At 32.6% G+C, this 24008-nt stretch overlaps 4 protein-coding genes and 1 long non-coding RNA gene across 6 annotated transcripts; 1 reads left to right on the top strand and 4 right to left on the bottom strand.

Annotated features, from left to right (window-relative positions):
* Nucleotides 1-6844: 6844 nt before the first annotated feature.
* On the bottom strand, nucleotides 6845-8879 carry LOC105343070 (cell death abnormality protein 1-like). Its single transcript, XM_066071533.1, has 6 exons — nucleotides 8740-8879; nucleotides 8533-8597; nucleotides 8217-8339; nucleotides 8051-8134; nucleotides 7839-7970; nucleotides 6845-7014 (listed from the first exon to the last, which is right to left on the bottom strand). The coding sequence occupies exons 1-6, from the start codon at nucleotides 8829-8831 to the stop codon at nucleotides 6845-6847; spliced, it is 666 nt and encodes a 221-aa protein (XP_065927605.1). The 5' UTR covers nucleotides 8832-8879.
* A 1246-nt stretch (nucleotides 8880-10125) lies between these two features.
* On the top strand, nucleotides 10126-13520 carry LOC117691928 (uncharacterized). Its single transcript, XM_066071782.1, has 3 exons — nucleotides 10126-10580; nucleotides 11508-11634; nucleotides 12031-13520. Exons 1-3 carry the CDS (start codon nucleotides 10165-10167, stop codon nucleotides 12559-12561), a joined length of 1074 nt encoding a protein of 357 aa, XP_065927854.1. The 5' UTR covers nucleotides 10126-10164; the 3' UTR covers nucleotides 12562-13520.
* A 381-nt stretch (nucleotides 13521-13901) lies between these two features.
* On the bottom strand, nucleotides 13902-14603 carry LOC136271463 (uncharacterized). The gene has a single exon (XM_066071531.1). The coding sequence runs from the start codon at nucleotides 14601-14603 to the stop codon at nucleotides 13902-13904; it is 702 nt and encodes a 233-aa protein (XP_065927603.1).
* On the bottom strand, nucleotides 14475-17424 carry LOC105342920 (THAP domain-containing protein 1). Its single transcript, XM_011450047.4, has 2 exons — nucleotides 15672-17424; nucleotides 14475-15255 (listed from the first exon to the last, which is right to left on the bottom strand). Exons 1-2 carry the CDS (start codon nucleotides 15847-15849, stop codon nucleotides 14696-14698), a joined length of 738 nt encoding a protein of 245 aa, XP_011448349.3. The 5' UTR covers nucleotides 15850-17424; the 3' UTR covers nucleotides 14475-14695.
* Nucleotides 17425-19709: 2285 nt separating this feature from the next.
* LOC105342929 (uncharacterized) lies at nucleotides 19710-21962 on the bottom strand. 2 transcript variants are annotated; one of them, XR_010709849.1, is made up of 5 exons: nucleotides 21710-21962; nucleotides 21520-21584; nucleotides 21057-21351; nucleotides 20846-20977; nucleotides 19710-20271 (listed from the first exon to the last, which is right to left on the bottom strand). It is a non-coding gene; the product is annotated as an uncharacterized lncRNA (long non-coding RNA). The 2 variants fall into 2 exon arrangements; XR_010709848.1 differs by having other exon boundaries at nucleotides 19712-20271; nucleotides 21226-21351.
* Nucleotides 21963-24008: the final 2046 nt, after the last annotated feature.

The following is a 24008-nucleotide window of genomic DNA, read 5'->3' as shown; positions in this document are numbered from 1 at the left end:
GGACGTACTGCTCCAGGGTATACACATAAAGGTTAAAAAACGCAAAAACGTAACATTACGTATTCCTTGTACTGCTCACTTCAGATAATGAAAAGTTCCTTGTAGGTTCAATGTATATAAATAGAATATATAAATTTAGAAAAAAAAGTAAAAAAAATAGTTTGATTTGGTTTTCTGTTTGCTAAAAGGATATTGTAACGAGTTGGGCTGAAATGTGACAGGTTTTTTCTTCAGATATTTGATATGTACTGCTAATGTATTTTCAAATGTCAACAAAAATCTTAGTGTCAGTCGTCAAATTATATTGCATATAGAGAGCTCATAATTCTTTATATTTAATAGATTTAAACCATTTTGTTACCGGAAAGTTGTATAAAAATATAAGGTTTATAACCAAACTTAAGGCGACAGATACTAGATATTGTACATTTATAATCAAAACAAAATGGCAGATAGATAAATTCTGTTTAAAACAGATCTCTGACTACACTATTGCAATATCGAAGCAATATAAACAAAAGCATGGCATGAGCATTGTTCACATAACAAAGAGAGTACTTTCATGCTTGTAACTCGACATTCAAAATCCGCATTTTGGTTAAACAATTGAAATACCACATTGAATTTCATGTATTGTAAGCATTAAACAATTGGAATAATATTCTCAAATCATGGTTATGTCCCTTTTACATGACTACGAGGAAATCGAGAGTTTTTTTTTTAATTTACATTTTGTCTAACACCTCATACCATTCAGAAAATGGAGAAAGTATTTGACAATTATTTCCAATTACATCAGCGGGATATCTTACAGTAATTGTTTTGAAGTTTGTAAATGGTAAACAGAATGCATTGTTATTTCGATACATTTCTGGAAATGGAGATGGGAGTTCTTACCGTTTTTTCAGATCTCGAGGTGACAAGGTTTTTTGTCCCGGGACAAGAAAAGGACAAACGGAAATGAATTTTGAAAAAAAAAATGAATAAAAGAAACGCCTCAAGATATTATCATTTTCTGTCATCCCTAAAAATTTCATGAAAATCTATCTAGCCATCTTTAAGAAATTCTGCCGACAAAAAGGAAAAAAAAATAATAAAAAATTAGAAAGAAAGAAAAAACACTACAATCACTATAATGTTTTCCGTTAAAAAAGGAAGACCCTAATTAACTGTTTAATCCTGTTCTGTTTTCTACATAACCTTTAATACATTATGTTTAATAACGCATGACATTCATTATAGCTCATTTAGCATTATACGGTTAGGCTATCCGGGTAAAAAAATCCTGTCCAATATTTAATCTCCGTTCATGGAAAAAGAGTCGAAATTGTTTTCATAAAAACCCCCAGAAATTTTTACTGACATAAATGGTAGATTGTTGAACAATTTTTTTTCACTAAAGTTTTATTTTTGTAGTTATAGTTAGTAAATAAGATAGTGTACCTTAAGCACAGCTGTGCGGAAGGTACGACTCTTCAAATTATAGTAACGAAACAAAGGCTTCTACAAAAAAGACATGTTGGCAAGTTTTCAACGTGTTGGTGTTGGAAAAAAATGATGTTATTAAACACAGCATTAATAACTATGGATTGATTTGATCCTTTAAAGTCTCTTTGTATTACCATCTTCACATGTGTTTTCTATTTTGACCAAATACTGATATATTCTAAGCGCTTATCCATTCGGTTTCAATTTCATAAATGTAGAAATAGGAAATCAAACCAGAAAATGTTTGTAGATGTTCCCAAGTAGGGTGAGAATATGTCCTTTAAAACATTTGACTATGCAATCTCTGTATATTACCTGTTGTTTAGCTGATAAAAGGGAATCAAGTTTAAATATCGACAATATCTTTTCTCTGTGATAACACACAAATATCACTTAACATTTTACCTGTTAAAAATGCATTTTTGTGATCAACCACAGGGCGAAAAACCATCTTTAAGCAAGTCCTTAAAGGTGGCTTAAAGGTGACTTAAAGGAGCTTAAAGGCTATACAACCTTTAAGCCGCCTTTAAGTCACCTTTAAGCAAGTGCTTATAGGTCCTTAATGTTCAAACTTCTTTAAGCCACCTTTAAACCACCTTTAATCCACCTTTAAGCATCTTTAAGTGGCATTTACACTCTCGTTACACTGCCTTTACACTGTTTTTAAGTGGCCTTTAAGTCAATATTGATCAAGCTGAACAATAAAAACATATATTAAATGCAAATTTAAAGCTCTTTTATAGGGATGGGAGGGGGTCATCCGAGTGATAATATAATTTCCAAGGAAGGGGGGGGGGGTGTTCCAGGCGGTTTTAATCGTCGCTCCATTAAACGCAGATCGCTATCATCAGGACCGCTCCGATGGACACAGATTGCCATTATAAAATTCTTTATAATTTTTTGGGGGTTTCAAAATTATTGTAGGGATGAGCGCAGTCTCTGTATCTTAATATGTGCATAAAACTAATTAAAGTATGTTTGTTTTCTATTATAAATTAATCGGTGAAAAAAATATCTCTCTCTCTCTCTCTCTCTCTCTCTCTCTCTCTCTCTCTCTCTCTCTCTCTCTCTCTCTCTCTCAGTTCATCCGGTTATTAAACAAAATAAAGATAATGAACAAAAAATGCATGATTTAATTTGTTAATCGGTTTAAGGTTTGTATTTTTTTTTTCAATTTTCATTATTTCTAACTCTAGATCTGCTAGATACATGTTAAAGATGAAAAGACTCTCAACTGCCTTTGTTATATTGGGCAGGATATTACTGCTTTGTTTGTCTAGACATAGTTTTGTTCGTTTGTGTATATCTAATTAGAGTCTATTGTTTGTCCAACTTAAGAAAACCCCTGGAACTAACACAGAATATACAAGATATACACAACAGTTGTGTCGTGTGCCCAGGTGCATGTTTGTGTATATCTAATTAAAGTCTATTGTTTGTCCAACTTAAGAAAACCCCTGGAACTAACACAGAATATACAAGATATACACAACAGGTGTGTCGTGTGCCCAGGTGCACGTCAGGGTTTCTAAAGGCGTTGAATCTTACTATGTACGAGTATACGATAAGTCTAGTGAATAAAAGTTAATTTACATTTGTAATTCATTTTCAAAGTATTATTTCCTAGCTCTGGGTTTCAAAGATGTTACGTCTACAAATTAACGATACAGGTATGTAAGAGTAAAATCTTGAGGCTCATTAATTAATGTACCGGTGATCATAAATAGGGGTTGATTATTTAAATATATGTATAAGGGTAAATATGTCAAATATACCCGGCCTGGCACATCATACAATTGTATGTACAAGTCATTTGCAATTGCCACATGCAGTAAATACGTCACCGGTAATTGGTAATTTTGTTTGTGATAGAATTGAGAGTTTATAAATCATGTACATACAATTACATGTAAATATTTAAACATATTGGAACGGCGCCGCGATCATGAAAACCGGGAAATTGCGGGAAATTGAACAAATACCCTAATAGTATCAATGCATTTAATAAAAGAAATAATTTCATTTTCTTTCTTACATTTCTATAGCTATTAATAAGATGAACGTATATCTACTCGGTTTAAATTTATTAACTACATGTAAGAAAGCCTACTATAGTGAACCTAACGGTTTCCATTTAGGTATGATATATTTTTGTTCACTGAAGACCAAGTTCCGTATTTCATTCTAAATACATGCATACATGTAATTTATAAATTAGATATAAGTGATTGTTACAACTGAATGGTTTGTCAAAATCTTTTCAAGTAAACACATTCAATACAGTGATTCAATATCCACTGATATATAGGATATAAAACGCTCTTATATATGTAAGTTGCCGTGGCGCAGAGGATGTGTGGTGATGCTAGTAAACTAAGGGACCTGGGTTCAATTCTCGCCGTGGTCGGTTTTTTGTTTTTGTTTTTTTTTTCATTTTTCTTTCTAGAACAAAAACCGTTTTAATATTTTTTCTTTTATAATGTGAATACTTTTTGTTGGAAATTAGGCACAATATTGAATTAATTTTTTTTTAATGGCTTAAAGGTGGCTTAAAGGTAGCTTAAAGGTAGCTTAAAGGTGGCTTAAAGAAGTTTGGACATTAAGGACCTATAAGTTGTCCTTAAAGGTGGCTTAAAGGTGGCTTAAAGATAGTCTTTAAGCTGCCTTTAAGCCATCTTTACGCTTTCTTTAAGCCACCTTTAAGCAATACATATAGCTTAAAGGTAGCTTAAAGGTGGCTTAAAGATCGTCTTTAAGCTACCTTTAAACACCTTTAAGCTATCTTTAAGGAGGACTTAAAGATGGTCATTCATCCTGTGCAAATTAGGATTACTCTTGGAGCTCTCTTTCCGACCAAACATGACACATCTTGTATGGATGGATAGAATGCACAAGTAGAGTAAAGTAATTTGCTTAAGGTTACAATCACGTAACCGCGGTATATATCGATATCGATATAGGGACACATTCGGGGCCTCCGTATTTAAATCAGTCGACGCTATCAAATGAGTCAGCACCTCTACTATACATTTGTTAAAAGTGTGATTATTTTATTATTTTTTTATGCTTTTTAAAAGGATTAAAGAACTAAATTCTATACTGCATAGGTTAATATGTATACCTCAAAAAATGTTGGCAATAAATATAGTTGGGCAATGCAGTTACTCTCACAATTGCTGTTGTGGTTGAGACTTATTAAAATGCCGCTTTACTTAAAAAATCACGTAAGTAATTGGCAATTTCTCCAAAATTCCTAATTTGAAAGCAATTTACAGATGCTTTCTATAGATTCAAATCCAATATACGAGTTGTCAAATTGTGTAATTAAAGTTTCAGAAACAGAAACATTTACTACTTGTTTCATTTTTTTCAAAATTGTTTCCAAAACTACATGTATCTTTTACAAAATAAGTATAACACGATAAGTTCCGGCTTTTATTGTTTACCATATGTCAACAATTGTTATATTTCTAAAAGGGGAGTTGATGTAAAAAAAACTACATTAATTTTGAACTGTAATATTGTGAAAGTAACATTCCTTATTAATAATTCCAAATTGCAAAACTTAACAAAAGAATATGTCAACCACATTCTACATTGTTATGAAATGTGGTGATAATACAATGCCTAATGGATACAAAAAAGAATTAAGGTTTTGTGGAATAGAACAGAAATGGAATATTTTTCCGATGATCTTCAACGATTTTTCCTGGTAAAAATGGCAACATAAATTATTAATACAAATGAACAAAGTCAAGACGACGAAAGTAATGACGACAATAACGACAGACCGCATCCATAGGCTCAGGTAAAAATAATCTTAACTTTAAAATTTTGATAAAAAAATCCGATAACAGAATAACACATTTTTCCGACTGCTTAAAATTTTTATTACACAAAATAACACACTCATTAAACAATTTTGTTTGTATTATGTTAGATTACAATTCACATCTTATATCTACATAAATATTTCTTGTATCATTAGCAACTCTAGTTAACATTAAAATGAAATCATATGAGCTTTACATATCACAACAAAGCTGACATTTTAATTACAGTAAGTACACGCAAACCAAAAAAAACGGAGTCTAAATATGCGACTCTAATAAAACCGCTTTTTTTCAAATTGATGTTCTAATAAACATAGCCATGATAATTTTTTCTGAGCAAAGTCTAAAAAGTTAAAGTATGAGACAAAATTCATATAACAGATATGACAAAATACCATCTGCATCTATTTTTCAATTCCAAGGGAAGTCGCCTTGGATTTCGATAACATGGTAACATAAAGGTTTTCCTCAATAACACATCAACTATGAAGAATATGGAATACTTTACTCCAGATTTCTTTTAAGTTGAGTTTAATAATTATTACGAACTATCAATATGAACCATACAAAATTTGACATATACAAAGTGGAATTGCATAATCTATGTAAACAAGGGAAGTGGTCATGTTTATTCGTTACGTATAACTTATATTTAATTGAATTGCTGACGAGGAATGCAATGCTAAATATAGATAGATGCTGATTTGAAGAATCGCCCAGACACTTAGCACCACTGTACTATATACCAAAGCTTGTAATTCGTGGCCCTCCTCAAAGTTACAGAATATGGACGATTCTAAAATAAAAGAATTTGACGTTATCAAGGCAATGAAATAATAGCACTGATCTAATATATTACAACAGTAAACTGGCACACAGCTTTGATAAAATGCAAATATCAGTATCTGATCTAGCGATAATATGTATCATTATTTTTTTTTCTAAAATAAAATTTATATTGTAAAAAAAAAACCAAAAAAAAAAACCCCACTTAATGATTATTAATGAGCAAAAATAATTACTATGATATGGTGCAATGCTAAACTTCATTTCTCCGTCCGTGTTACATTCCCTTTTGTAACATGAAACAATATATGAAACCAGGATGAGCTCTTTAGAAATGTATACAAATAAAGTCAAATTTTATTAATATGACAAATTTGTACTACCCTTACTGTAATTTCTGGTAGATCAAATAATCATGATACAAAGTTATAACCGAGCCAAAGGCGGATTGCGTTTAGCTTCGTTAAAATTTCAACGCCATAAGATTCCAAAAATGATGTGCAATAGATACATTATGGCGTCAAATGGCGATTAAATGAAATATTATGTTAATTCTTAAAAACGTTTCATTTTTAAAAATCTGTTAATTGCGATGCACGATGTAGATGAATATTATTCTTTTTATAACATGATAACATATTAATTTTATTTGGACACTGAATTGTAAAACAGTTATTTTTGGAGAATACAAGCTGTCGTGCCAATACAAATATGAATAAAACCAAACGCAACATCTGTTAGAAGTTACACACAGCTAAAGAAAACACTAACTTACCGTTACAACCTACTACGTGGTTACAATTTTCCTCACTGCAAATACACTCAGACTGGCAATGGAGTCCAAATGATGGATATCGACACGGTTTATCGCAGCTACTTCCAAAGAAACCGACAGGGCAATCTGCAGCTACATTTTAAAGGTGTATAAGGATTAAAATATAGCTATTTCATGTTATCCCATAACCATTAAAAATATAATATTCACTTGTTTTCAAAGTCATTATCTGAAATAAAAGAATTTGACGTTATCAATGAAATATTAGCATTGATCTAATATATCACAATAATAAACCGAATAAAGAATCAAATGATGTGTAAATGGCACACAGCTTTGTCCAAATGCAAATATCAGTATCTGATCTAGCGATATTTTGTATCATTGGTTTTTTTTTTAAAAAAAAATTGTTAAAAAAGTCACTATTGATTAAAAATAAGCAAGAATAATAACTATGATATGGTTTAATGCTAAAATTTATTTCCCTGTCCGTGTTACATTCCCTTTTAACATTCAACGACATGTGAAACCAGGATGAGCTCTTTAGAAATGTACACATATAACGTCAAATTCATTAATACGACACATTTTTACTATCCTTTATGCAATTCCTTGTGGATCAAATAATAATGATACAAAGTTATAACCGAGCCAATAACAGATTGCTTTTATTTTCGTTAAAATCTCAACGCCTTTTAGATCTTAAAAATTAAGCGCAATATAGATATATTTTAGCGTTAAATGGCAATTAAAAAAATATGTTAATTCTTATTAGATATGTAGATAAATATTGTTCTTCTCATGACATGATAACATGTTAATTGTATGTATCTAAACACTGAATTGTACAATTTATTTTTGGAGAATACATTTTGTTGTGCCAATACAAATATGAATAAAATCAAACACGAACACCTGTTAGAAGTTACACACAACTAAAGCAAACACTAACTTACCATTACAACCTACTACGTGGTCACATTTTTCCTCACTGCAAATACACTCAGACTGGCAATGGAAACCAAATGATGGATATCGACACGGTTTATCGCAGCTACTTCCAAAGTAACCAACAGAACAAGCTGCAGCTACATTTATAAGGTGTTTAAGTATAAAAATATAGCTATTTCAAGTTATCCCATAACCATTAAAAAATAAATATATTTACTAGTTTTCAAAGTCATAATCTGAGTAACAGAGATCTTCTCAATGATGAGTGAGGTCGATATCGGTGGAAGTGTAGGTGAGCCATCTGAATTTAAAATAATTGTTTTTTTAATGCAAGTGTTTAAAGAATAAATTATTTTGTGAACCATTAAATTGTTTAAACATACCTTCACATCCAGTCGATGGATTGCAGAAAGTTTCATTACAGTTACACTTTTTTTGACAGTCCCTTCCATAGCTAGGGTAGCGACATGGCATGCAATTTATTCCCAAAAATCCACTATGACACTCTGAGAAAAGGAAATGATCAAATGTAAAAATTTCTAAATTCAAATTAATTAAACAAAGCTGGAGATTTATTGTATGTTTGATGTAAAGAAAAAAACGAACAATATTTTTATAAATGTGTCAAAGCTGACAAAAAATGAAAACAGAACAATTAACAAAGCAGTTTCAAATTGCAAGTAAGATTTCCCCCCTGACCTTTGCATTTACTGAAAGAAGCATCCCAAGTCTTGCACTGTATTCCAATGGTGTAATCTTCAATACTGTAAATTCAGAGTGTTGAAAACTAATTGACATTCCGAAAAAGACAAAATAAATATGAGATTAAAAAATATAGTATGTAATATAACAGAAGAAATGATTGTCAGTAAAAGCAAATATAGCTAAATGAACTGAATGAACTACCTTTCTGGTGTTTGTGATGATAGTCCAACTGACAACAAGACTCGACCAGTAAAAATGAGAACACACATACAAATTCTGTTTTGTGCCGTCATATCTAAAATTTGTCTTGGAATGTGTTGTCAAACTGATACGCTCTCTATTGTCCGTAAATAAAAAACGACGCATGAATGATTTTACCGCTATTAGTATTTCCTTTATAAAAGGAAATTCTTGTTTCCCTTGTTTTAGAATCTAATTAACAGATTTTTTTTATTTTTGTGACGTTTTAGTGATTTAACTTTTCGTGAATATTGTGAGTATTTGTTTTCACTAACAATTTATGATAAACTCTGTTTTTTTTTTTCATATGAAATCGTTTTTGAGAGCAGATATTTGAAGTTGTATTTTCAAAGGCACACTGAAGGGGGATGTTCGCAAATGAACCCCCCTTCATATTTTTTCGTATTTTTAAATTTAAATTTTATTTCTTGTCTATAATACATAAGCATGTTTGTGATATACATGCACATGTCACAGTGTAGGAACGTAAGTGTACAGTTTTGGGTAGTGATGTTTGTCGAAGCGAGAGAACAAGTAGCGCTGCGAACATTATTTTGATCGTACAATGTACATTGTAGATGGAAAATACATTAATAACTAATATCTGGAGGGACAGTATCGCAATTTTATACGGTAGTTAACTAGAATAAGTTAAACTTTATGCTCTTCATTTCAATCTTAAAATTTTAAAATTTCTCTTCGGAAAACATTTTTATATTTTATTGGATCAAATCAGTGCAAACATTTAATAAGTTCGAATCAAAATTTCAAGAGAAGTGTTTCTCATTTCTTTCACAAAACATGTTGTTTCTTGTTTTGAAAATATTTGCCAAATACGATATATTTCACACAAAAAACCTACATATATATAAAGGAAGCAATGCATTCTTCGAATTTGAAGGTTTTTTTATATTTGCTTTTTTTGATCATGCCTCGATATTGCTTACTGTACGCGAAGTCTTGTAAGTATGTAGGGGTGGTCTGATTTGCAGATGAACATCTGTATGCGTAGCCTCGAACATTACAATGAGCTAAAATACTTCTGTTGACTAAAATTAAGTTTTGTAGTATTCTTTTTTTTTAAAAAAAGGGTTAAAAAAACTTATTAAGAAAAAAATCGGACACAAATGTGTACAAAAAACCAAACAAAGCCCATTAACTTGTAAAACGTTATTTCCCGCGCTTGCGCGGGATGTCATATAGTTATTTTTTTTTATATCAAAGGTTTTGATATCAATTGCGTATAGGCCTTATTAGCCGCCTTTTGTTTTTAAAATTTGACCCTTGACCCCGCGCATGCGCGATGCGCGTAGGGCAGACCCACAGCCATTATCGGATGAAGTCAAGTGAATCGCAGCGTGAAATTAATCGGATTTAGCCGTTACAATGAGCTTGTATTACAAGTCGTTGCCGGAGGCCCCTCAGCGGGAGTACAAGGAGAAATTATTGAGGTTTGGGATCAAGGATCTGTGTTTTGATCCGTTCATAGACGGTGAAACTTGGGAGGACAATGTAACAAAATGGCCGGACGTTCAGTTTGGGGAAATTTACTGTTACCATGTAGACACTCCAGGACAATTTACCCGAGAGACATCGAAAGCTTACCGTTCTTTGGAGGCCTACAACTTTTTTCACAGTGGGTGGGTTCAGACCGTGTTGAGTTCAACTTTGGGAAGTGACAAGTGCTTTTTGAAGGCCAAGGTCAACAGATCGCAAGCCCTGTACGAGAAACCTCACGAAGCATGGGTGTACGTGGACACAGACTGCACCATTCTAAACGCACACTGCACATGCATGGCTGGGTAAGCATCTATATCTTTTAATGCGTATGCCTAAATCTTAATATGTAACAGGGCATACAAATAAGTAGTTGATACAATGTGATATACAAGGTTAAATCGGATTATCAACAGGTCAGTAAACAGCTGTTGAATGAGAAGGAAAAAAAACTATTTTATGTTTGTTACCATACATGTTGAGTACTGAGATTCTGTAAAATATTCTTATGCAGATTTTCTTGTGATGGGCAATACATTTTGGAAGAACTTTTTCATAACTAAGTTTGTAACGACTACTGTAAATTAAGATATACAGCAAAACTCGAATATAACGAACACGGATATAGCGAATTTACGGCTATAACGAATTATTATTCATGTCCCGGCAAATTTCTAAAATAAACCTATAGAAAATTGATGTATATAACGAACACGGCTATAACGAATTTACGGCTATAACGAAGTAATTTTAAAACCCCTGCTGGCAAAATTTTAACGTTTTTTATCATAACGAATTTTTTCTATTTCAAAATTCATTGAAGAAACATACAATTTTAATATGCATATATAAAATACTCAAATTCAAAGAGTATACGGAATTTTTTTTTAAAATTGAAATGAAATGGTTATATTGATATTTTTTGTAAATGACATTAATACTAATTTTATAACTTACAATAGTTTAGAAAACTGTTAGCCGGTAAAACCCTTAATCATTTTATAACGAATTCGCTATAATATTTTTTACCAATTCGTTATTAACGTATAGCGAATTACGGCTATAACGAAGTTTTTTCTATGGTCCCTTGAAATTCGTTATAAACGAGTTTTGCTGTATGTACAAAAGTTTATGCAAAAGTTGTTGCTGGTGTTCGTAGACTACTGATGTACTTTTTATGCCATCCTATTGCCAAGTAAATGTTACATTAATAATTCATCTTTTAATTTCAGATTGGGTGAGGTATGTTCCCATGTTGCTGCCATCCTCTTCAAGATCGAGGCAAGCGTTCGACTGGGTTACAACAAGGTAGCTTGTACTTCAATGCCTTGCTTATGGAACCAGAACTTTACAAAGAAGGTAAATTTAAACTGGAATTCATTTATATTTGTATTAACTTTCTGTAGAATTATGATTATTTTGTTAATTTATATCAGTTTTTCTAAAATCTTGATTGTGAAGTTCTTCAAATGTGTATACATGCATATGTTAAAATAGTATACTAGTACATTCTGATGCAGTTAAAAAAAAGGCTAATAATGTCAGAGAGAATATTAGTTAAGGCAAAGCTTCACTCTGAACAAATAAAAAAAAGAAGACGCAACAGCTAGAAGAGATACTAGCATTTTGTTTCAAAATTAAATTTTACAAAAAGAAAAAAAAAATTAATTTTAAATTAATGGTTTAGCTTGATGATACACAATACACATGTAATTGATTTTTATGAAATTTTATTTTATTGTATTTTGATTCCAGGTAGAGGCAGTCCAGTTATCGCTAATCAACTTTGAAAAACCAAAACAGGACAACTTTCACCAACCTTCCAATGCAGCTCCACAACAAGCAGACCCAGTGTTTGACAACACCGAATCTTTTCTGCAGAAACTGAGGAATTGCAACCCATCCGCAGTCATCTTCACTGTTACAAATCCTCGGCCTAATCCAACTCTAGCTAAACCCGCACTACCGACAGTGTTTTCCTCCTTCTTTGATCCGTTAAATGCCAGGCTTTCAGAGACCGAACTTCGAACAAAGTGTGAGGAGATTCTCGGAACAATCGCTGTCAGCCATGAGGAATCACACAACGTTGAGAAGCTGACCAGAGAGCAAAGTTTGTGTACTCAGTGGTTCAAGTTCCGAGAAGGCAGACTTACAGCTTCAAGGTTCTATGACATTTGCCACACAAATGTGCAGAGACCAAGTGTTTCCCTCATCAAAGGAATAATGCACTATGTTCCAAACATCGAGACACCAGCAATCAAGTGGGGAAGACGAAAGAGGAAGTAGCCCTGAAAGAGTACTCCGAGATGATGAAGATACACCATCCATCATTTTCAGCGAGACGGAGTGGTCTGATGCTCAACCCACATTACCCTACTCTTGGAGCCAGCCCAGATGCAGTGACTGACTGTATGTGTTGCGGTAAAGGACTGATGGAGATCAAGTGTCCATTTAAAATCAGGGACACTAATCCATGTGAAGTGAACACCCCGAATTTTTATCTGAGACCTCATGCCCAAACTGAGAGAGGACAGCCTTGTACCAACATGCTACCAAGTGCTTCAAGACACTTTTACCAAGTACAGGGACAAATGGCAGTGTGTGATGTGGATTACTGTGATTTTGTGTGTTGGACCACTCGTGGACTACATGTTGAACGCATTCATCGTGATCCACATTTCTTCAATGAGAAAGTGCTGCCATTTTTGAACAGCTTCTTCCTGAAAGCAATGCTTCCAGAAATTCTTACTCAAAGACTTCTTGATGCCAACAACAATGTTCAGGACACCGAGTGTATATGTGGAAAACCTGAGAGCTTCGACAACATGATAGAATGTGAATCTGGACATTGTAAAGTTGGCTGGTATCATTTCAAATGTGTGGGACTTAAAGCCGCCCCCAAGGGTTCGTGGACTTGCCTACCTTGCAGAAGAATGCCCCCCGCCAAGAAAAGCAAACAGTGACTAAACAATTATTAACTCTGATGATGTGTATGACTGCAAATATGATCAAGAACTGTGCATAAGTATGCCTTGTGTGGATTGCATTTTTTCATAAAGATTTATATATGCTGTGAAGAAATGGACAATGACTGTAAATCTATTGTGATCTTTGATTATGAACTACCTAGATTTCAGTTTGTGTTTAATGTTTTTGAAAGCTGGCCCCTCAATACGGAGCACTAGTATTTTTTATTACATGTGTTCGGATGTCCATTATATCTGTTGTAGTCTGTTTTCACTCATTTTTAATGCCTTATCATTTCATCTTTTTCATGTTTAATAAAATATTTCTGACATATTGTTGTGATGGTTTTATTTATTGATATTCAAAGCAAACAATATTGAAAATTATGATATTGATGTTCATATACATAAAAACAAAATCATAATTCAGGGAATCAATCAATGATTTACTGATTATTTTCAATCAGTGGATTCAATATTTAATGACAAGCAACATGAAAACAATGGAAAAACATCAATCAACTAGACATTACTTGATAACAGGGAAACCATCAAAAATTTAATGATTAGTCTATATTTAATTAATTGAAACAATTGTACTTGTTCACAGTGACACAAGCAATAGCATGTTCATTGATCAGAACCAGTTTCACTCAGATCTCACAAAATGGCATCGTTAGTATTCACAATTGCTGCAACAACTCGCACTATCTTGTCCCCACAAGTCACTTGACCGTCTGATTTTCTCTTCACAAAGTTTATGGGTAATGGGCCCTTGATAATCTCAAAGTCCTTCAGTCTCCCAATAACTCGTTCGATGTGAATCCGAGCACGAGACATCATTCGAGATTTCTCAACATCTTCTTTTGGTAACTGACTTTTCCCCTTTGTGTAGGCTGGAACAATCAGCTGAGCTCCTTTTAGGGCAAAGTCTTCTGTCATGTTGAACCCCCGGTCAGCAAGTACCACATCTCCTGGAAGGAGTTTGTCAAGAATTCCTGATTCAGTAGTAATCTGTCTATCACTGACACGATCTCCCCAACATGAAGACAGGAAAGTTATACATCCTGAAGGACTCGCTCCGACAAGAATCTTGATGGTGTTATGGCGCTTGTAGTTTGAGTAGGTTTGTGCTCTCGCCTTCAGATTGGATGGCCTCTCAATGAAAATCTCGGTACAGGTAATGACGCGTTTCACTTTTCGGAAAACTTCATTCTGGAACACTTCCGGTAATTGACACACATCAGTCTCTGGCCAATGCACAAGTCCTCCTAAAGTAGCATATAGAGCATCCAGCCACGCATGGAATATACTGGTAACTGAGGATTGACTAATGTTGAATCGATAGGCAAGGTCTGTCATAGCAAGATTTCGTCTTAATTTCACGAGAGTCAGCAATAATTCATCCTCTTTCGACAGCTTTGTTTTCTTTCTTTTCACTTTTGAAGATGTTTCTAGGAACACTGCATGGAAAGTTTTGAAATTTGGAAATCCTGTGTAGAATTTAGTTTTCTTATCATCCCCTCAATAGTCTTAAAACTAAGTGTCTTTTTCTTGAGCTCTTCCAATAGCTGTGTGTTTTCTTCCTCCTTCTTTTGAAGTCTGGATTCCAATGATTTCAACTCATCTTCTTGCTTGCGACAAACTTCATGGGCTCTTTGTTGACCAAGCTGCTGTTCTTTGATGGTCACTGCATTGGAATCACAGATGTTTTTCAAGACCTGGTTGGTGACGATGAGACTAGTCATCACAGGGAGCGTGATATCACTTTGCACTTCCGAATCACAATGATGAACGACAGGTGTCTGTGTCGCAGTCCCGGCACACTTTTCTGGTTTGTCCATACTGAGAGTAAGAAGGGCCTTTGCTGACTCGCTCCTGGCGATGTTTTCCTTTCTTTCAACAAGGCGTTTATGGCGCTGAACTTTTTCCTGGAGTACACCTTCTTTGATGGGCCGATGGCAGAATACAGATGGCACATAATCAGGATTTGTTGGATCTCTGCAAGGCTGTCCTATAAAAAAAATAATGTATTAAAAACCAATCTAAAATAATATTAAGTGCATCTTGCATGCCTTGATGTTGTGGACACATTCAAACACTATATATGCTACGTCCGAAAAATGAAACCATGCACTGGCGAGAAATGGTACTCGGCGAGAACTGGTCGGACGCCAGTAGTATTTACATATTTATTAAAGGTATTATAAATTTATGCATATATAAATAAAACTTCTGCAGGACGTCTTAAATAAATAAATAACTTAATTAACTAGCCGCCATTTTGATTTTATAGCATACTGACCAGTGATACCGATTACCTGTTGAAAGCATGAACTATTTATTACTGCTCACTATACTACATCTGTATAAAAGCTACACATCATTATTCACATAATAGTATCATGTTTACGTGAAACACTTACTCACCATTAATAAAATGTTTAGAGCAAATCCTGGTATGATCGCTAGGCTCCCAATCATCACGTTTAATGGCCGATATCCACTTAGCCCTCAGGTGTTCATCCTTAGGTATGCGGAAAAACTTGATGTTTTCACCTGCTGTTTGTCTGCTTTTACAACCATATGCACAGCAATGGGCCGGCATTGCGTAGAGAAATCAACATAAAAACCATTCACACATTCAAAACAAAGTGTCATTTGCGTCACCTCGCAATATGGCGGTTCTACAGGTAACTGTTATTGTTTAGATTCATTCAACCTTGCCCTACGTTAAACTGCGCATGCGCAAGCGCGGGGCAGTATGGGATAGATTTTTTTAAAATTAAAAGGCGCCTAATAAGGCCTATACTGTAAGTATATTATATAAAACGTTTCTAGTTCCACTTGTCAATATAAATACTTGAATCCAAATACTTGTACTTGAATTCCGCTTTAAAATCTCATTAATCCAAAACCTATATGAGTGTTTTTAAAATAACACTCGTGTGCATATGACAGCTATGTAAAAGGATGTGCAAGGTCGATTAAAAACTACTAATTACAAAAATAGCAGCAAAATATTTGTTTTACATCATTGAAATTTTTGGAATTGATGAGTGCATTCATACAATGGTCATTCTATTGAGTTAACCTACCATTACAAACCAATGCATAATCATAAAACTACGCGTACAGAAAAAAATTCTTAATATATGCTTAAATTTGTGTTACGCGTACGGTATGAAATAACAACAACTCGTGATATTCTGAGGAATTTTTTTATATTTTTATGATGATATCAATCTCTAGGTCAGATTATTTTCTTAAAGTATATATCTAACTCTACATGTCCCCTATTCAGTCGTAATGATTGTATTTCGTACATAATAATCATTTCAATTTTGGAATGGACATAATGAGTCATTTTGTTTAAGATAGACAAATATTTAGTAACATCGAGCTTTAAATGGCGATTAAAAGTAAAAATAATGAAATTTATAAGGTGGCGGACATAATGTGACGATGTTAAAAAAAAGTGACGGACATAACGTGACGATTTTTTTCAAAAAAAGTGGCGGACATATCGAGACGGCGGACAAAACGTGACGGCGGACATAACGTGACTCAACACCTCCTGACATAAACTGTACAATCCTTAGCATCTTCAATCCCCTTGGTAGCATACAAACATAACTGTCAAATTACGGCGCTAATGCTTTACATTCACATACTTATCTCTTCTTTTGTGTAAGGTACCCATATTACCTCCTAAGGTGTGTATTTGTATCCTACCTTCAGAACTGATCCAGGATATTTCCATAATCTACATGCTAGCTGCAAAGTAGGAGATAGAGATCTACCAGATATATCCAAACCGCAAACATTCAAATTAGGATTACTCTTGGAGCTCTCTATCTGACCAAATGAATACACATCTTGCATGGATGGAGAGAATGCACAAGTAGAGTAAAGTAGGTTGTTTAAGGTTACAATCATGTTACCGCGATATATATCGATATGGACACATCCGGGGCCACCGTATTTAAATCATTCAACGCTATCGAAAGCGCCAACACCTCCACTATACATTTTGTCAAAAGTGTGATTATTTAATGATTTTATTTATGCTTTTGAAAAGAATTAAAGAATTAAATTCCATATGCATAGGTTAATATGTGTCACTAAAAAAAAATTGCAATGAATATAGTTGGGAAATGCAGTTATTCGTACAATCGCTGTTGTGAATTTTTAAAATATTTAATGTTTTTTATAGATTCAAATCCAATATACGATTTGTAAAATTGTAAAATTAAAGATTCAGAAACGGACAAAGTTTACGTGTAGTAGTACGTTTCAGGGTCTGTAATTCCAAAAATAGCAGCAAAAATATTTGTTTTTCATCATTTAAATTTTTGGAATAAATGAGTCCATTCATACAATGGTCATTCTATTGAGTTAACTTACCATTACAAACCAATGCATAATCATAAAACTACGCGTACAGAAAAAAATCTTAATATATGCTTAAATTTGTGTTACGCGTACAGTTTGAAATAACGACAACTCATGATATTCTTATGAATTGTTTTTTATTTTTATGATGATATCAATCTCTAGGTCAGATTATTTTCTTCAAATAGATATCTAACTCTACATGTCCACTATTAAGTCGTAATGATTGTATTTCGTATATAATAATCATTTCAATTTTGGAATAGACATAATGAGTCATTTTGTTTAAGATAGACAAATATTTAGTAACATCGAGCTTTAAATGGCGATTAAAAGTAAAAATAATGAAATTTATAAGGTGGCGGACATAATGTGACGATGTTAAAAAAAAAGTGGCGGACATTTCGTGATGGCGGATATAACGTGACGATTTTTTCAAACGAGTGGCGGACATTTCGTGATGGCGGACATAACGTGACGATTTAAAAAAAAAAAAAGTGGCGGACATATGTGACGGCGGACATAACGTGACGGCGGAAATAACGTGACTCAACACCTCCTGACATAAACTGTACAATCCTTAGCATCTTCAATCCCCTTGGTAGCAAACAAACAGAACTGTCAAATTACGGCGCTAATGCTTTACATTCACATATTCATCTCTTCTTTTGTGTAAGGAACCCATATTACCTCCTAAGGTGTGTATTTGTATCCTACCTTCAGAACTGATCCAGGATATTTCCATAATCTACATGCTAGCTGCAAAGTAGGCGATAGAGATCTACCGGATATATCCGAACCGCAAACATGCAAATTAGGATTACTCTTGGAGCTCTCTATCCGACCAAACGAATACACCACCTTGTGTACGGATGGAGAGAATGCACAAGTAGAGTAAAGTAGCTTGTTTAAGGTTTCAATCATGTTACCGCGATATATATCGATATGGACACATCTGGGGTCACCGTATTTAAATCATTCTACGCTATCGAATGCGCCAACACCTCCACTATACATTTTGTCAAAAGTGTGATTATTTCATGATTTTATTTATGCTTTTGAAAAGAATTAAATAATTAAATTCCATACTGCATAGGTTAGTATGTGTCACTCAAAAAAAATTGCAATGAATATAGTTGGGAAATGCAGTTATTCGTACAATCGCTGTTGTGAATTTTTAAAATATTTAATGTTTTTTATAGATTCAAATCCAATATACGATTTGTAAAAATTGTGTAATTAAAGATTCAGAAACGGACAAAGTTTACTACTTGTTTTAGTTTTCTAAATAGTTTTTAAAGCTATATTTTACAATGTAGGTATATCACTATATATTCTGGCTTTTATTGCTTACAATATGTCAACAATTGTTATGTTCCCAAAAAGGGAGCTGATGTACGAAAACTACATTTGAACTGTGAAATTGTGAAAGAAATATTCCTTATTAATAATTCCAAATTGCAAAACATTACAAAACAATATGTCTAGCACATTTAACATTGTTATGAAATGCGGCGATAATACAATGCCTAATGAATACCAAAAAAACTGCAGGTTTTGTGAAATAGAGCGGAATTGGAATGTTTTTTCGATGAACTAAAATGATCTTTCCTGGAAAATTGGCAACATAAAAAATTAATACAAATGTACAAGGTCAAGACACGAAAGTTATGATGACAATAACAACAGACAGCATATAAAAAACACATTGTCTCAGGTAAGCTACACATTACCTTAACTTGTGAATTTTCATCAATAATTCAATAACGGAAAAATACATTTTCCTCACTGCTTATCAATTAGAACTGAAAATAATTTTTTGTGAAATAACTATGAAAATGATTTTTGACTGTTTTATAACACAAAATATCATACTAAGTAAACAATTTTTTTGTGTTAGGTTAGATTACCATTCATTTCCTATATCTACATAAATATATATTGTATCGGAAGTAATTTTAGTAAACGTTAAAATGAAATTACATCAGCTTTCACATCACAACCAAGCTGATAGTTTAATTACAGAAAGTGCACATAAAAAACAAACTAAAAACGCAACTCTAATAAAACCACATTTTATTTCAAATTGATTTTCTAAAGAACGTGTTCATAATAAGTCTTTTTGGGCAAAGTCTTTTGTCTGGCGGTAATGAATTATGTACTTTATCATAGTCTAAAGGAAGGTTAAAGTATGAGACAGAATACATATAACAGATAGGACAAAATACAATCTGCATCTATTTTCCAATACCAAAGGGACAAGTCGCCTTGGATACCGATAACTAAGTAACATTAATATTTCCCCAAAGAACACTTCAACTGTAAAGAATATGGAATACCTTAATCTAGAGTTCTTTTGACTTAAGTAATCATTGCAAACTACTAATAGGAGTGTTTTAACCACGCCATGCAAAACTTGATATACACAAAATGGAATTACATAATTTGAAACAAGGGAACGTCATAGTTTTTTGTTACGAATAACTTATATTAAAATAAATTGCCGACGAGGAATGCAATACTAAATATAGATATATGCTGATTTGAAGAATCGCCCAAACACTTAGCACCACAGTAATGTACATCAAAGCTGGTGATTTGTGTCCTTCCTCGGACTTACAGAGTGTAGACGTCTCTAAAATAAAATAATTTGACGGTACCAAGGCATTAAAATAATAGCATTGACCTAATATATCACAATAAACAGTAAACTTAATAAAGAATCAAATGATTTTTAAAAAGGCACAAAGCTTTCAAATTGTTCAAATACAAAATATAATATCTGTATCAGATCGAGCGATAATATGTTTAATTTTTTTTTCTCAAAAAAAAAAGATTTGTATTGTAAAAAAATACGTAATAATAATAGAGCTGAAAAAACTATCATATAGTGCAATTCATTTCCCTGTCCATGTTACTTTCCTTTTTGTAACATGCAACAATATGTGAGACCAGGACGAGCTGTTTAGAATTGTATAAAATTCATTAATAGACAAAATTGTATCACTCTTTCTGGAATAACTTCAAATCCCTGTAGATCAAATAATCATGATACGCTCCATATGTCGATGTTCTAACCGGGCTAACGATAGACTGTTTTTTATTTCCCATTAAAGGTCAACAAATTCTGTCTATCTATACGTATGAGAATAAAATCAAACACAACATACATTAAAAATTTCACACAACTTAAGCAGACACTAACTTACCATTACAACCTACTATGTGGTTACAATTTTCCTCACTGCAAATACACTCTGACTGGCAATGGAATCCAAATGAAGGATATCGACAGGGTATATCGCAGCTACTTCCAAAGAAACCGACAGAGCAAGCTGCAGCTACATTTAAAACGTATTTAAATATTCAAAAATAGCTATTTAAAGTTATTCCATAACCATTCAAAAATAGAATATTTACTCGTTTTCAAAGTTATTATCGGAGTTACGGAGATCTTTTCAATCACAGTTGAGGTTGATTTCGGTGGTAATGTAGGTGATCCATCTGAATATAAAATGTATGTTTTTCTATAATGCAAGTTTTTAAAGAATAAATTGTTTTGTGAACCATTAAAATTGTTTAAACACACCTTCACATCCTCTCGATGGATTGCAGAAAGTTTTATTACAGTTACACTTATCTTGACACGCGCTTCCGAAACTAGGGTAGCCACATTGGAGTGTGAAATTGAATCCAAAATATCCATTATGACACTCTAAAAAGAGGTAAAAATAGGAAATAGGAATTAAAAAATTTAAAGTTAGGTTATATAGGAAATAGAATGTAAACATTTACAAATTCAACTTACATGTAATTAAACAAAACCCAAAACAAAAAAACTTTTAGAAGAGTTTCATATTGAAAGTAAGATTTTCTCCCTGACCTTTACATATACTGAGAAGAGCATCCCAAGTCTTACAGTGTATTCCAGTGGTTAAATCTTGAACACTGTAAAATTAGAGGGTTCAAAACATATTGACATTTCTAAAAGACAAAAAAAAGACAATAGGAAAAAAAGTCTGTTAATAACAAAAGAAATGATTGTAAGAAATTACATGAACTGAACGAGGTACCTTACTGGTGTTTGTCTTGATAGTCCAACAAACAACAAGACACGACCGGTACTAAGAAGAACATAAACTCCCTTCTGTGCCGCCATCTTTAACATTTGGCCAAGAAATTTTCTAACTAAAAAGTACTTGATCGTTCGTAAAAACACGCATAAATTGAAAACGACACATCAGTGATTTTACCAAAATTGCTGTTTCCTTTTTAAAAAGAAATTAATAATGACGTCGTGTTTTTATCCAAACCACGGTCCGTTTAAGTAACGTGACCGACTTGTAATTTTGCTTTTCAATAAAGTTTTATCAATATCTGTTTTAATCAGCAATCTATAACGTATTTTGTTTTATCTTTATTATAAATTATCTTTGGTAACTAAGAGGAGAGAAATAAATTGATCTTTTATTTAAAGCCAACCTTTAATTTAAAAAAAAATGATAAACACAATACACAAGAATAACAAATTCATCTTATTAATCAATAATACATGTCCACATATGTAGGGATAAATTCCATTATTTAAAGCTGAACACTTCTCATTACGAGGCACTGTAACACAGTGATATAAACTCTTTGATTTCTTTACCACCATTCCAAGTTTTTTTTCCATGTTTAGCGTTTATGGACGTTTTGTTTTTATAAGCATGAAAATGAAATAAAATCCACGCAAACATGTCCCACAAAATAATTTATATGTACTCTTAATGTTTGAAAATACATACACCAAGATTTTAAATTTGCCTTGTTTTACCATTTCAGCAAAGGATTGGAAAATGTATTTAGCAATTTTGATACAACTTAAAGAAAATACTCAAACAGTATTTTTTTATCTATTAAAATGTGTTTTCTGTTGATTTGTTTTTTTTTAAATTTCCAAACCGCAAACGAGCAAATAAAGATTACTCTTGCAGCTCTCCATCCGACCAACGAATACACCTTGGCATGGAGGGAGAGACTGCACAAGTATTGTGTACTAGTAATTTGTGACCTTCTTCGGAGTTACAAAATGTAGATGACTCTAAAATAAATGGTTTTAACGTTACTAAGACACTGACCTAATATATAATAATAGTAAACTGCATGAATAATCAAGTGATGTGCACAAACCTTTGATCTAATGCAAATATTTGCATCTGATCGCGCGATAATATGAATCTTTTTTTTTTCTAAAATAAGATTTGTTTAAAAAAATCCACTTAAGGAAGGAGTCTTTTCATTATCAAACATACTTCTTATAATAATAAAAAACATGAAATTTTGACACAGTCAAACGGATCATATTACTTAATGATTCTCTCAGTTTAGCTAAATTTGACCTTTTTGTTTTCGGATAAAGGTCAGGTCAAGGTCACTACCTTTTTCCTCAACGTAAAGAATGATAAAAATAAGTGTAGCTCTTTATAGTTATGTAGACATTTGTTTAAGATTTGAAGATTCAAATCTTCAATGAAATCATAGACCATGAGAGTGTCTATCAGCTTATACTACTAAATTGGAATAAATATTTATACTAAAATTGATATTGCTTAGCCCGCATTTCCTCTAATTTTCTTAAATTTTGAAGAAATGTTGATTATTTTTTTATGCTTCCAATAATAAAATATTTATAATTTTCATGTATTATGAAGACTTTATATAAAGATATAAATTGACAGAAAAGCTAATATATTGACCATTTCATAAGAGAGAAAAACTGATTTTAGTGATTTTTTCACAAAAATCAATGTATAGAATGGGCGCTTTAAAAAGCTTATAAAAATGTTATTTGATAGGCAAATCATATTTTAAAAACATATTCTGAAACCCAAGTATCATATTATTAGTTCACATTAGTAAAAAAAAGAATCCGACATTATTGTTATTGTTTTTAAAATGCTAAAACAGACTCATTATATATATAATCTTCAGCAATTCTGAATTGCGCAACATGTGATATTTTCCTACGCCAATATTACGCCAAAAATATAGTCCTTGTTCCATTCTAAACATTGATTACATTTTTCTATGCCAAGTTGTATGATAGTAAAAAAGAAAGAAAAATATACTATTTTAATTTCCGTTCATCTTGATTTTATGAACAATTAATCAAATTTACGTTTGACAAGTCGAAAACCAGAAAAGACTCCTTCCTTAATGATAATAAATTAGCAGAAAAAATAACTATGATATGATGTAATGCTAATTTTTTCCCTGTCATTGTGACATTCTCTTTTGTAACATGCAACAATATGTGAGACCAGGACAAGATGTCTAGAAATGTACAAATAAAAAGTCAAATTTATTAATATAACACAATTGTATAACTGT

Source organism: Magallana gigas, chromosome 9 (genome assembly GCF_963853765.1).
Source record: "Magallana gigas chromosome 9, xbMagGiga1.1, whole genome shotgun sequence".
NCBI classification, from domain to species: domain Eukaryota; kingdom Metazoa; phylum Mollusca; class Bivalvia; order Ostreida; family Ostreidae; genus Magallana; species Magallana gigas.
The sequence above is the reverse complement of the archived record's forward strand: the minus strand, read 5'-3'. Positions and strand labels throughout refer to the sequence as shown.

Excerpts from the sequence above, each read along its gene's own strand:
- LOC105343070 (XM_066071533.1), bottom strand. The coding sequence starts at position 8,831 with ATGACGGCACAAAACAGAATTTGTATGTGTGTTCTCATTTTTACTGGT. Across the intron at positions 8,598-8,739 it reads TCATCACAAACACCAGAAAG|TATTGAAGATTACACCATTG; the intron begins GTAGTTCATTCA and ends CTGAATTTACAG. Across the intron at positions 7,015-7,838 it reads CCACGTAGTAGGTTGTAATG|CTGCAGATTGCCCTGTCGGT; the intron begins GTAAGTTAGTGT and ends TTTAAAATGTAG.
- LOC117691928 (XM_066071782.1), top strand. The coding sequence starts at position 10,165 with ATGAGCTTGTATTACAAGTCGTTGCCGGAGGCCCCTCAGCGGGAGTAC. Across the intron at positions 10,581-11,507 it reads CACTGCACATGCATGGCTGG|ATTGGGTGAGGTATGTTCCC; the intron begins GTAAGCATCTAT and ends TTTTAATTTCAG. Across the intron at positions 11,635-12,030 it reads ACCAGAACTTTACAAAGAAG|GTAGAGGCAGTCCAGTTATC; the intron begins GTAAATTTAAAC and ends TTTTGATTCCAG.
- LOC136271463 (XM_066071531.1), bottom strand. The coding sequence starts at position 14,603 with ATGACAGACCTTGCCTATCGATTCAACATTAGTCAATCCTCAGTTACC.
- LOC105342920 (XM_011450047.4), bottom strand. The coding sequence starts at position 15,849 with ATGCCGGCCCATTGCTGTGCATATGGTTGTAAAAGCAGACAAACAGCA. Across the intron at positions 15,256-15,671 it reads CTCTAAACATTTTATTAATG|GACAGCCTTGCAGAGATCCA; the intron begins GTGAGTAAGTGT and ends TTTTTTTTATAG.